The 12,535-nt window shown below is 33.0% G+C and overlaps 1 protein-coding gene across 2 annotated transcripts in view; it reads left to right on the forward strand.

Moving 5' to 3' along the window:
• Ncam2 (neural cell adhesion molecule 2) overlaps positions 1–12,535 on the forward strand; it is a 329,220-nt gene that overhangs the window by 187,178 nt on the left and 129,507 nt on the right. For both annotated transcript variants that reach the window (XM_090348116.1, XM_090348127.1), the window contains exons 2-4: positions 9,335–9,409; positions 11,037–11,243; positions 12,377–12,520. In XM_090348116.1, the coding sequence (XP_090204242.1) occupies positions 9,335–9,409; positions 11,037–11,243; positions 12,377–12,520 (426 nt within the window). The remainder of the gene's footprint in view (positions 1–9,334; positions 9,410–11,036; positions 11,244–12,376; positions 12,521–12,535) is intronic.

Below are 12,535 nucleotides of genomic sequence, written 5' to 3' on the forward strand. Positions count from 1 at the left end.
ATTCCTTTTTTTGTACTGTATATTGTATTAACATTGTCTATTCTATCACAGGTGGGTTCCCCATTCTTTGACTTTCTGTGTGTGTGTGTGTGAGTGTGCGTGTGCAGACCAACAATATAAATGTGGAGTATCTGCCACTTCTTTATATCTCTTAGAAAGGGAAGTACAATCACACATTCTTCCTAAACTTTCAAAAGACATGTTTGATTTTTAACTTGTCAGGCTCATGAATAAGACTTAAACTGACTAATTTGAATGAAAATTTTACACAAGTGGGCTAGACATGCAATTGCATAGGAGCTCAGAGATTTGGAAATCAGGACTAATATGAACATATTCCCATATCTTCATTTATTATTGCATATGAAAACAGTGACAAAGAATTTTTATGTGCTATTCCACATCACTTTCATTAGAATAGCTAATGACTTAGATGGTTAAGTGGTTGTTGAAATAAATTTAGATTGAGTGTGGAACTTGAGATTGGTTGGTGTTTTCTTTGAGATATTTTAGTTTTAATTAAATGTCACACTTAAAATAAATGATGAGTGACCTGTTTCTGGTCTTTTAATGGAACAATTAAATGTAAGCCTTAACTAAGACTTAAACATAGATTACTTTTCTTACCACTCAGAGAGCATTCCCCAAGTCTAGTTGGTAATGAGGCCTACTTTCCTCTTTTATTGAGACTCAATAAAAAATATAGAACAGGTGGTCTTCCTGATTTTTGCTTTATAAATGCTAATAATTTTTTTTCTGATAATAGTTTTACTTTTACTAGTGATCTCATTTACAGGGTATTACATTGCAGCAGTAAGGCTTATTTAAATGGCATTGGCCGTGTAACTTTGATGTTCCTCTTAAAACATAGCATACAGAATGTTATTTAATTTCAAGTGAGTTATCTCAGGACAAAGAAATTTTGTCAGTTTTCAAAGGGAAATATGTTCTACTAACGTAATTTTTATTAATTTTGCAGAAATTTTCTCTTTGTTATGATGTGTTCAGTTTAACCTTCCATATTTAATGTTGAATGCATAAAATATGTGAAATTTCTCCTCTGTCTCTTCTAGATAGACATAGAGATAAATAGATACATAAGCACACACACATACACACGTGCAAATAGATGTATTTTTTCTATTCTATGGTTTAGAGCCTGTTTGTATATACAACAGTCATAAAGAATGTTCACAGATCGTAATTTCTTGAAATTTCCTTATAGAATTCTCATTACTTTCAGTTCTTTCTCTCTTTTTATTTTCTTGATTTTCTTCTTAGCTCTTTGAATATTTTTTATGTAATATTCAGTGATGTTTTTATGTGAAATATAAGAATTCAAACATATGCACATTACTTAATAATCATGGTAGAGAAAATATTTACCTAAATATGTCATCATTAAATGAATTTATAATTTTTTATAAATTTGGAAAGTTGTAATTTAATAAAAGAAAACAAGATTAGTATTTAAACCCCATTTATTGAACTGAATTTCTAGTTATTAGGTAAGTTCATAGTTAAGAACTTTTTAATCTATTTTCAATGTACAGCATATAAATTCACTTACATACTAACCCATTGGCATGGACTTTTTTCTAAAATCTGTTCCTGCTGAATAAGGAAAATTTACTCTTTTCAAGAATCTATTTTCCAGGGGAGAAGCATGTGAGCAAAGAAAATTGAGTCTGCATTAAGCCTTCCTATGGAATTTTGCAAAAAGTTAAAATATCCCTCTTCAGTTTTCAATAATGCCTTTATGTTATTATATATATATGGACATATATATATTTAATTGTATTTTTAATGTCATGGTTATATTACCATGTACAGAGGGGTTACAGTTACATTTGCCAGGTAGTAGGTGTATTACTTCTCATATTTTTGTCCCGATTTCCCTCCCCTCACTCCCTCCTTATCATCTTGTTTTCTCCCCTTCTCTTAGGTTTTCTTATATATTAAATTTTTCTTTTGTTAGTATTTGTTGTTGTTGAACTTGAACTTAGCCTTTCTCAGGCATTACACTACTTATGTTCTTCTATGAATGTACCATGTTTTAATTTCTACAATTGCATTCATCTACTTACCATCTAATCAATTATACTTTTTTCAAGTTTATAACCTAAGCTAATTCTAGCTTTCCCATATAAAGAAAACATATATCCTTTGTTTCTGTGGGCCTGATTTACTTCATGTAACCTAGTAAACACTACAAAGCTGGTACAACATCAAGGGAAAGGAGTAGACCGGTAAGGAGGAAAGAGGAGGAGTATACAAGCAAAAATCAAACGGATATCCCACAAAATTAAGAAAGTAAGAGAAGAAGTGGTTCAGTGAGGGATAGATGAGAATGTCAAATGGGGTAAAACGGATCAAGAAATGACAACTCCTTTGTACAGCTAATTATCGATAGAATTTTTTTTAAAGTTTGTAGTTATTACTTTTCTGAATATTGTAGAAAATCTCAAAAGACATGCTAAAATTTCAGTATTCCGTTGTCTACTAATGATCAAAACAATGAAACACATTTTATCACTTTGCTAAATAATATAAGACTATATCAGAAAAATATAATAGAGATTTTAGTATATCCTTGGAAATTAGGTGTTGTAACAGTGATATAAGGACATGGAAAGACTCGGAGAAAAAATTATAGTAACTTAATAAATTCAGACCCAAATAAGCATAGGCTCTGTGGTTTCCCTCATTTGTAACAACTAGGATATGTCTAGGACAGCCCTAGCAGAGTATCACAGTAGCTCAACAGGTATGTACATATGACCATATAAAATGATGCTGATCAAAATGAACTTCTAGATATGGAACAAGAGTATTTTTGTTGTAGTTATTGTTTTTAATGTTTGTCTGAAATTCAATCTTCCTTCCTTCCTTCCTTCCTTCCTTCCTTCCTTCCTTCCTTCCTTCCTTCCTTCCTTCTTTCCTTCCTTCCTTCCTTTCTTCTTTCTCTCTCTCTCTTTCTTTCTTGCTTTCTTCTTTCCCTTTTTCCCTTGTAGTCAATGTGTTTGATTCTGGTACCTTGTGTCTTGTGTATACATTGACCTGATTTGAGTAAGGGAAGGGGGATAACAGAATGGAGAAACAAAGGGAAAACCAGTTCAACTCAGAAGCTGGATTGTAAATGAATGCTACAACTTGGGAGGAAGCAAGAAGTTCTGGGGCTGGGGAAAGAGAGCAAGAGAAAATAGGAGGGAGTAACAATGTTTAACAACTAAGTACTCATTACCTTACTTTCGTAACTGTCACCCCTTTGTTCATCACCTTTACAACACAAAGTAATTTTTTTTTTTTGCCAGTCCTGGGCTTGAGCTCAGGGCCTGAGCACTGTCCTTGGACTTTCTCAAGGCTAGAGCTCTACCACTTGAGCCTCAGCATCACTTCTGGCTTTTTTGTTACTATGTATGTGGTACCGAGGAATCGAACCCGGGTCTTCATGCATGCTAGTCAAGCACTTTAGCCACTAGGCCAAACTCCCGGCCCCAACACAAAGTAAATTTAAAAAGAAATGAAAACTAAGAAACAAGCTTCTTTCAAAATTATCTATGAGTTTAAATATTTGTTGTGTTTTCTTATTATTTGTTTAGAAAATAATGAGTTAGACATTGTTCTGATTGTTAAAGACCTTACCTGTCAAATACTTGTAATAGAAAAAAAATTAAGTTTTTAAACTATTTATCCAAGTTTATGTCAGTAATACTCTTTATCATATCCAGCTTATATATTATGATTGATAATAGCCTGAGTGAAAGTCTTCAGCTTGTATGGCATGCCTCACTTTCCTCATCTTTTTATATAATATCCAGCTAATAGTGTTGGTCTCTGAACATTACAAAAATTTCATCATTAATTTCACAATTAATAGAATTGATATTTTATTTTTCTGTTTTATACAGTTTTTCTACACTCCCCAATAAATTATAAATCCCTTGATATTAAGTCTGTTTATTTCATACCATCTAAGACTGACCCATTAATAAATATTTATTACAAATTCCTACTAAAGTAATACATGCAAGTTTAAGATTGTGTTTACAGGTACTTTTCTGAGAGGCATTCACAATGGAAATGTATTTGTAATTACATCTCTTTTCAGTCATAAACATTTTTCAGAAAATGTTTATTGATTTTTGTATCATTTAACTCGCTCTTAGGCTAATACAAAATGACTTACTGTTTTGTGATAAATCTAATCACTGATTTCCTCTGGATCTTATAGGCAGTCTATCTTATAGGATGCCTATCTTAAACAATCATGCTGTTTTCAAAGACAATATATCTTTTCCACACAAGAATAAGACACGATAGTGTCTAATTTTCAAAAAAGATAAAGAAAAGTAAGCTTAGCTCCTGGTAGATGGAAGGACTGCCTGGGATGCCTCATGTAGGAGTTAATAAAAGTTCTCCAGGAGAGAGCTCTGTGACTATCAAGATCTTTAGACTTATCAGGCCTACGCCTCAATCATAGGCTTCTTGAAGCCTGCAGGAGCTCTTCATGCCTCCCTTAGCCCCTTTGATTTGTTGCCTATTGTGGCTTACAAGTCTATGGGCTCTAATCAATCCTTGTTCAGGAACAAGTATTCCAGTGACAAGGGCTACTTTGATGCTGTGGCTTCCACATGCCAATGGAAAGTTGCTCATGGCTTGGATGAGTACTGCAGAACCTCTATGGGAGCAAGTCCTTCACCCTGATTGCTTGGCCCTGAGGCTCTTTCTGCACTGAAAATGAAATCATCAGCAGAGGAACTCAAACTCTTAGTCCTGGAGAGGTGATCTGAGCCCCTCTAGATGCTTTTTGCTCTTTTATATACCCCATACTGCTGTTAGTTATCATTGAGCCAAAAAAACATAGGGAAGTGAGATTTACTTAGCTCCTTAAAATAAGCACAAATTAAATGAGTCTTTCTGAGATAATATCCAAAAACCCAAGAGACTTAGGAACAGGAAGAACATGAACTCCAAAGGCTAAACTCTTCTGTTGAATTACCCCCAATCTATTAACTTATTTCAAAGATACCGATGGGATTGTTTGATAAAGAAGGATTATGAGTACATTGTATGTTTGTCAGATGCCTACATTGGCTTTCTTTTTGTACTGTCCTTTGAAATAATCTCATGAGGTTAAACATTTTCCTTCTAACAATGCCTGGGCTCCTTTTGTATACCTCATGTTAAAATTGTAGCCTTTCTACAAGTACATACTACATTATAATGAATTCTAAGTATTCTTGGGAGGATAAACAGAAAAAATTAAAGAATTAATCATCTAAACTATGTAGTTTTCCATTAAGTAATGCCAAGTCACATTCTTTTTTTCATATATTTTTATTGTAATTAATAGAAGGGTTACATGATATTTGCCAGATAGATGGTGAATTAATTCCCATACATTGATACCCTTTCACATGTCTTGGTCCCCATTTCCCTCCCCCCACCCCACTCCTCATCTTGTTTTCCCCCCTTCCCTATCCAATTTCAAATAACCAAGTACAAATATATCTGATATATCAGGTAACAGAGTGAGATACTGTAACAATATGAGATAACCAAGGGACAGCAAAAGAGATGAGAAATAACATAGTACCTTAAGAACAACAATCAAAAAAAAAGAATAACAATCATTCATTATATGACAAGCCACAGTCTTAAACTTTAGTTGCAAAATTTCTATTTGCTTTGAATGATGTAAAGACTAGATGGCATTGTCTGCATTAGTTTCTTTGAATCTAAATTGTAATGTCCAAAGCAGAAGGCAGATTAGCTGGATAAATGTCAGAAGTGTCATACCTTTCCAATTTCTTCTAAATACAACTTTTGACATTAAAGAGTACTTTAGTTTTATTCTGACATTTGGGCCCCAAATTAGTCATTTGAAGACAGTCATAGGTCAAGACTAATCACATGAAATACTGAATGTTAAGCCACTAAAACAATGGATAGGGCATGACCTGAAAGTTTATCTGACTTCCACATGCATTAGCAAAACTGCAGAAGTAACTTAAACAAGAATGTCCTTTGGAAACTGTAGTAAAATAATACATTTCTTTTTTGCATTTACAATTTAAATACAGCTAACAGCACAATATATCAATATTCCCACTCTCTACGTCTTAGGAAAATAGGTCCTGATTATTGAGTGGACTGATCATTTGTATTAAATTAAAAAAAAAACTACCAAGAGATTTTTAGTGAATTTCACATTATCACTATAATAAATGTTTTCATTGCACACTCCGAGTAAATTATCTAGACATTCTTGTGACTTTGAAACTACTAACAATGATCACCTTTATTCTTTTCTAGAATTCCTTAGAAATGTAAATCTACCCTAAATTTGTAGGGTACAATTAGCAGAAACTTTTCAGATTATCTGATAAACTTATTTCTGAATACCCTGTATTATTGTAAATACCCTGTACTCAAAATGATGGATTTGCAAAAATTAATATCTAAAATTAGAAAAGAAGAACAAACGAGAAATGACAGATACACTTTCTCTTTCCTTTGACCCAATGACTTCTTTCTACCTCTTTTGTTGATGTGCATAGGCACACTCAAGTGTTATCCAATTTATTAAATTCCTGCACCAAGAAAATTCTTGGATATCAGTAATCTCCTATGTTTCTTCAGTGAAGCTTCTTACAAAAGGCATTTTCAAATACCTTGAGTTCTATACCTTGACACTTTTGACCTTATTCTTAAGCTAAATTCACCAAGAATTAAATTACTTCTTTAAATGAAAAAAGAAATATTCTATGAATTTTCACTTGGAGCTATTATTATTCACATTTTAATATCCTCCCACCCCCATGTTTCAGATTGTTTCTTCCTATTTTTATAACTCTTGGTCATATTTATGTTTCTCTGAAATACTACCTTAAACTATTTTTAAGTCTGTTTAATATGGCATATATTTTCAGTATTGAGGAAAACTAAGATCTGAAAGAGTAAAATTTTTTTTTAATGTTTTAATTTTTTTTTTGGTGGGTCATTGGGCTTGAACTAGGCCTGGGCACTGTCCTTGAGCTCTTCAGCTCAAGGCTACCGCTGCCCTACTCTTGAGCCAAGCCCCACTTCTCATTTTCTGGAGGCTAATTGGAGATAAGAGTCACAGGTCCTTTTGTGCCTGGGCGGCTTTGAACCTTGATCTTCAGATCTCAGCTTCCTGAGTAACAAGGATTACAAGCATGAGCCATAGCACCTGGCTAAGAGAGATAAATTTCTGACAAAAGAATACATCAGTCAAATATGGGAAAGATAAGAGAACAAACATCTTTTATAGAGTTAAAACAGCAAAATTACGTGTATTTCTTGAAAATTATTCCAACTTTTGTTTCCAAGTAAATACTGACAGAGTAAGCGTTAAATTTGCATGTATTTCTGGATCCATGTGTGTTACTTGATTAGTGTATATAGTGTATTTTATGCATATATTAGTACATATAGGATATTATAATATATGATAAGTATGTGTATATATTTTGTAAACTTATCTGTTCATACCTAATTATGAAACATTTGAAAGCCTTTCTTCTACCTACTAAACTGATTTTGAGTCTATATTTTATTTATTTGTACATTTTTCAATATATATACTCTCCTAACCTAAACTTTATATTTTCAGATTTTTTTTTTGGTTGGTGATGGGGCTTGAACTGGGCCTGGCACTGTCTCTGAGCTCTTCAGCCCGACTCCTTGAAACTCAGGGCCATTTCCTATTTTTTAGTGGTTAGGCGGAGATAAGAGTCTCAGGGTTTTTAGTGCTGGGGCTGGCTTTGAACCATGATCCTCAAATCCCAACCTCCTGATTAGTTAAAATTATAGGTGAGCCACCATGCCTAGCCATTTTAGAGATTTTTTTTGGAAAATTTTTTGCTGTATTTTATTATCAGGGTAATGTATACCTGAGGTTATAGTTACATTTGTCAGTAGCGGGTGCATTACTTCTTGAGTGTTGATACCTCTTCTCATGATTTTGTCCCCCTTTCCCTCTCCCATCCCCTGCTAATCATCTTGTTTCCCCACTTCCCTTCCTTAATTCCAATACACAAATGAACATATATACAATATGCCAGGTAACAAAATTTTTTGTCTTATTTCACCATTTGTCTTTGAGAGTAGTGTGTGAATTTGGATTTAAAAAAATCCTATGAAACAAAGATTATTAAATAGTCACCAATATAGACTGCAAACATGTGCCTTCAAAACACATAATATTTTACCATCACCATTTTCCAGTCAGCCCTGCACATGGCAGGCTGCATTCTACTTTAGCTGTTTTGGCTTTTCTAGAGAACACATGTTCAATCAAAATCTTAGACTGGGCTATGGTAGAATCCTAAGTCCTCTAAGGCAAAACACTCATGCTCATGTTAGCTGCAACAGCCTTCCAGTCATCGCTTTTTACCATTGCTTTTTTTTTTTATTGATTCTGTTTTATCTATTTATGTAGCATAGTTCTTGACCCAAGCCATCGTTTCTTGCTTTTCTGGAAAATCTACACTTGGATACTATTCTTGTAATTCATGTTAACCTAAAAAAGGCCTTTGGTTATTCTGAACTTACAATTCCCAGGCTTATACTTCTGATTTCATAGTTGTATCTGTTTAATGTGTTTCATTACATTATTGAAAGTTGAACTATTTTAAGAAAAATAGACTGTGGCAGAGGATTTGAAAAGTGATTACACTATCTTTTCTGTCATATGATTTCAGCCTAGCAATGAGTGGAAGCATACTTTATTAGCCAGCTGTTTTAATAATAAATTTAACAGGAGACTTCCATGACATTGACTTCTCCTCTTTTATTGACATTATTTGGGATTTCCACATGACTTATCTTGTGAATGTCCATAAATATTCACCTTCTTCTTTGTGTATGCCCATGTTACACAGAAATGTTTTACTGTATAATTCAATTGTGGTTACTTAACAGATATATTTTAATTACTGTAGAGACAATATAGGATTTGCTCTTTCAACGATGTTACAATTATTGAGCAAGAATTATATACAGGTATTTTTAATATACATTAAAAAATGTGGCCTGTAAATAAGGGCCTGCTTTTTCAGTATTCATGTAATCTTTCATAGTGTCTAACAGAATTTAAAAAATTGGAAGAGTGTTGCTTAGCACGGTATGAAATACATAAGAATTTACCAAGTATGACATTTGATTATATTGTTGAAAATTTTTGCATCCCATTATGGATAATGAAAATTTAAAGGATAGTACTGCTATTTGCAAAGTCTAGCCTACATATTTGTCCTAAAATTCATATTTACAGCCACAATTAATTTATATTCAAATTTTTTTTCAGCTCTTCTTCAAGTGACAATTTCACTTAGCAAAGTAGAGCTTAGTGTGGGCGAATCTAAATTCTTCACATGTACAGGTGTGTATTTCTACAAATAATTTTAGGTAGCATGCTTTTTGTTTAATGTTGGATTAAACGTATTGATTAAATAAGGGTAGTTAAAAATTTAATTGATGGGGCCAGGAGTTTGGCCTAGTGGTAGCGTGCTTGCCTAGTGTGCACAAAGACCCGGGTCTGATTCCTCGGTACCATATACATAGAAAAAAAGCCGAAAATGGTGCTGAGGCTCAAGTGGTAGAGCTCTAGTCTTGAGAAAGTCCGAGGACAGTGCTCAGTCCCTGAGCTTAAGGCCAGGACTGGAAAAAAAATTTAATTGTCTTAAAGTAACATCTCATTGGGTTTATTCGCATATAAAATTTTAATAACCACCTTCTGCATATTAAACATTATTAACGTTGTTTATATCATTTTGTTATAATGCCCATACTAAAAATCATTTATTAAATAACAAAGTATGACTTTATATTAATGAATTGAAATTAATTTAATATTACTTCTAGCACCAGAATTGGTGCTATGGATCACAGTGCTAGAGTACTGTCCTTGAATAAAGGAGCTCAGGGACAACACCCAGATCCTGAAATTAAGCACCAGGACAGACAAAACAACAACAACAAGAACAATAACAATCAAAAGTCCCATCTGAGCTTTCCTTCCTATATTCGCTTTAGTACTCTAATCTGATAAAAGTACAAAATAAAATAGCAAAAAAACTGTATTCAGAAAGTTCAGCTGGTATAGTTGACTTTATATATTTTTCTTTTTAAATATTTTTGTTAATATATTGTCTTGGTACCACAAATTAATTTAGGAGCAATTAAATAAAATATATTCCTTTGGTTACTCAAATCATAAACAGGATCTTTGGCTTTTATGAAATGCTTAATAACCTAGATCCCTGAATTGGAGAACTTAAATAAATATTTACACTTTAATGATTTGGTTGTAATTGCCTAGCAAGATATATATCAGTTCAATGCATTCTAATTACCACATTATTAAATAGTTAATAATTTTTGTTTAAATGATATCATCACTCATTTCCTTCATTTTAAAATGGTAATTGACCTTATTATATATACTTTTAACCAATTGGGAAGTGAACTAAAATTCAAAATTATCGAAGGCCAAAGTTTTTTATTTTAAACCCTGAAAGTTTTAGAAGCTTTGCTTTATCAAGAAAAAGTTCATTTTCCCTTAACCCAAGAGCCTTGAACCTGTGAAGTCATATTAAGCATCCATGTTTCTACACACACACACACACACACACACACACACACACAAATACACATATATGAGATTACGTCTGAGCTGAAAGCCTTGGTTTTAAGGTGTAATAACAATCCATAGATTATTAAATATAATTTGTAATTCTTACAACCTAAACACTAGAAAATTTCCTAGGGAATTTTTTTCTTTAGTTTACTTAATGGTGTTCATTGAATTCTAAATGTAGATTATACGAAGATGAACATTTGTGTTAACATTTGTGTTTACTTTAAATTTTGTCTAATTTTCAGATTTCTAGTCTTCTATTTACATTCATGTCTAAATTACTGAAATCTTCACATAATAGCAAATGTCACTGCCAACAGAATCTCCTAAAACAGATTTTCCAATGTTTCCTTCCCATGACTCTTTACAGCAATTGGTGAACCTGAGAGTATAGATTGGTATAATCCTCAAGGTGAGAAAATCATCTCAACACAGAGGGTCATGTTGCAGAAGGAAAGTCTCCGGTCACGACTGATCATCTACAATGCCAACGTAGAAGATGCAGGGATATATCGTTGTCAAGCAACAGATGCCAAAGGACAGACACAAGAAGCAACAGTAGTTTTGGAAATTTACCGTAAGTCTTGCTTGTTTGTCTGAGTTTGACTTAAACCCTACTTATTTGCAATGAATTCAGACAACATCTAATGTGTTTAGAAGAAAAAATGGGCAAGAATGAACTCAGTATTTTAACTTTAGTGGATCCTGGAATAGATAATATGTCATAAGTAACTATAATGACACAGAATTAACCAATTCTGTTGGTGGAAAAATACGAAATTACTTTTAATTTTTTCAGTTTACTATGTAACTAACTTATACTACTGATACCTGTTTTATAGATTACAAAAACTGCATTAAACCTTCATGTCATGAACTTGCATTGGTTAAGAAAAACAAAATATCTTTGACAAAAGGATGCAAAGAGAAAATTTTCCAGTTTCATTTGCTAAAGTCCAAAATACTGCATTGCTTTGAAGTCCTTAGCAAGCATAGATAATCTCCTTTCATTCATTTATTTATTCAAGCACTGTTCTAAATTATGGCAATAAATAATCTATAAGAATAAATAGGTGTCATATACCCATGTTAAATTTTTTATAGAAGAAGTTATAGGGACAGAAAAAATAAGGCATAGTGAAGTAGGCACTTATACAGCTCTGTCTGAAGCATTTGGTAGAAATCTAAATGAGGTTTAGTGATTTCAGATGTCTGATAGGGAATTTTCAATGAAATATAAGAAAGATATTCTATTTTTGTGTTACAGGAAAAGGAGAGAGGAAACACTGGGTAACAGTTTTGATGTTGAGTCCACCTCAGGTATTTTTTTTTTCACTGAAAAGACTTGGCAGTTAATTTTCAGTGAATAAGGAGTGTTATTATTAAGTTTTTGAAAGATGTAGTATAGGAACCGAGAATGTGGCTTAGTGATAGAGAGCTTACATAGCATGAAGCCCTGGGTTCGATTCCTCAGTGCAATGTACATACCAAAAAGCTCCGGTCAAGTGGTTGAGTGCTAGCTTTAAGAAAGCTCAAATTCCCAGGCCCTGTGATCAAGCTAAGGTCTGGCAAAATATAAAAAATAAAAAAATAAAAAATAAATAAATAAATAAATGTAGGTTTACTTTAATACTTTACAATAGCATGGATAATTCAACTGAAAAGAAACAAAAAGATAATCCTTTCATGTCTTTTATTTTGTCAATGCAGAAAAGCTCACTTTCAAAGAAGTTGTCTCTCCACAAGAATTCAAGCAAGGAGAGGATGCTGAAGTGGTTTGCAAAGTTAGCAGTTCACCGGCGCCAGCTGTTAGCTGGTTGTATCATAATGAGGAACTCACTGCCATTTCCGACAGTTAGTATTTTGGTA

The sequence above is a fragment of the Megascapheus bottae genome, chromosome 1, assembly GCF_031878675.1.
Source record: "Megascapheus bottae isolate mThoBot1 chromosome 1, mThoBot2.hap1, whole genome shotgun sequence".
Lineage (NCBI taxonomy): Eukaryota > Metazoa > Chordata > Mammalia > Rodentia > Geomyidae > Megascapheus > Megascapheus bottae.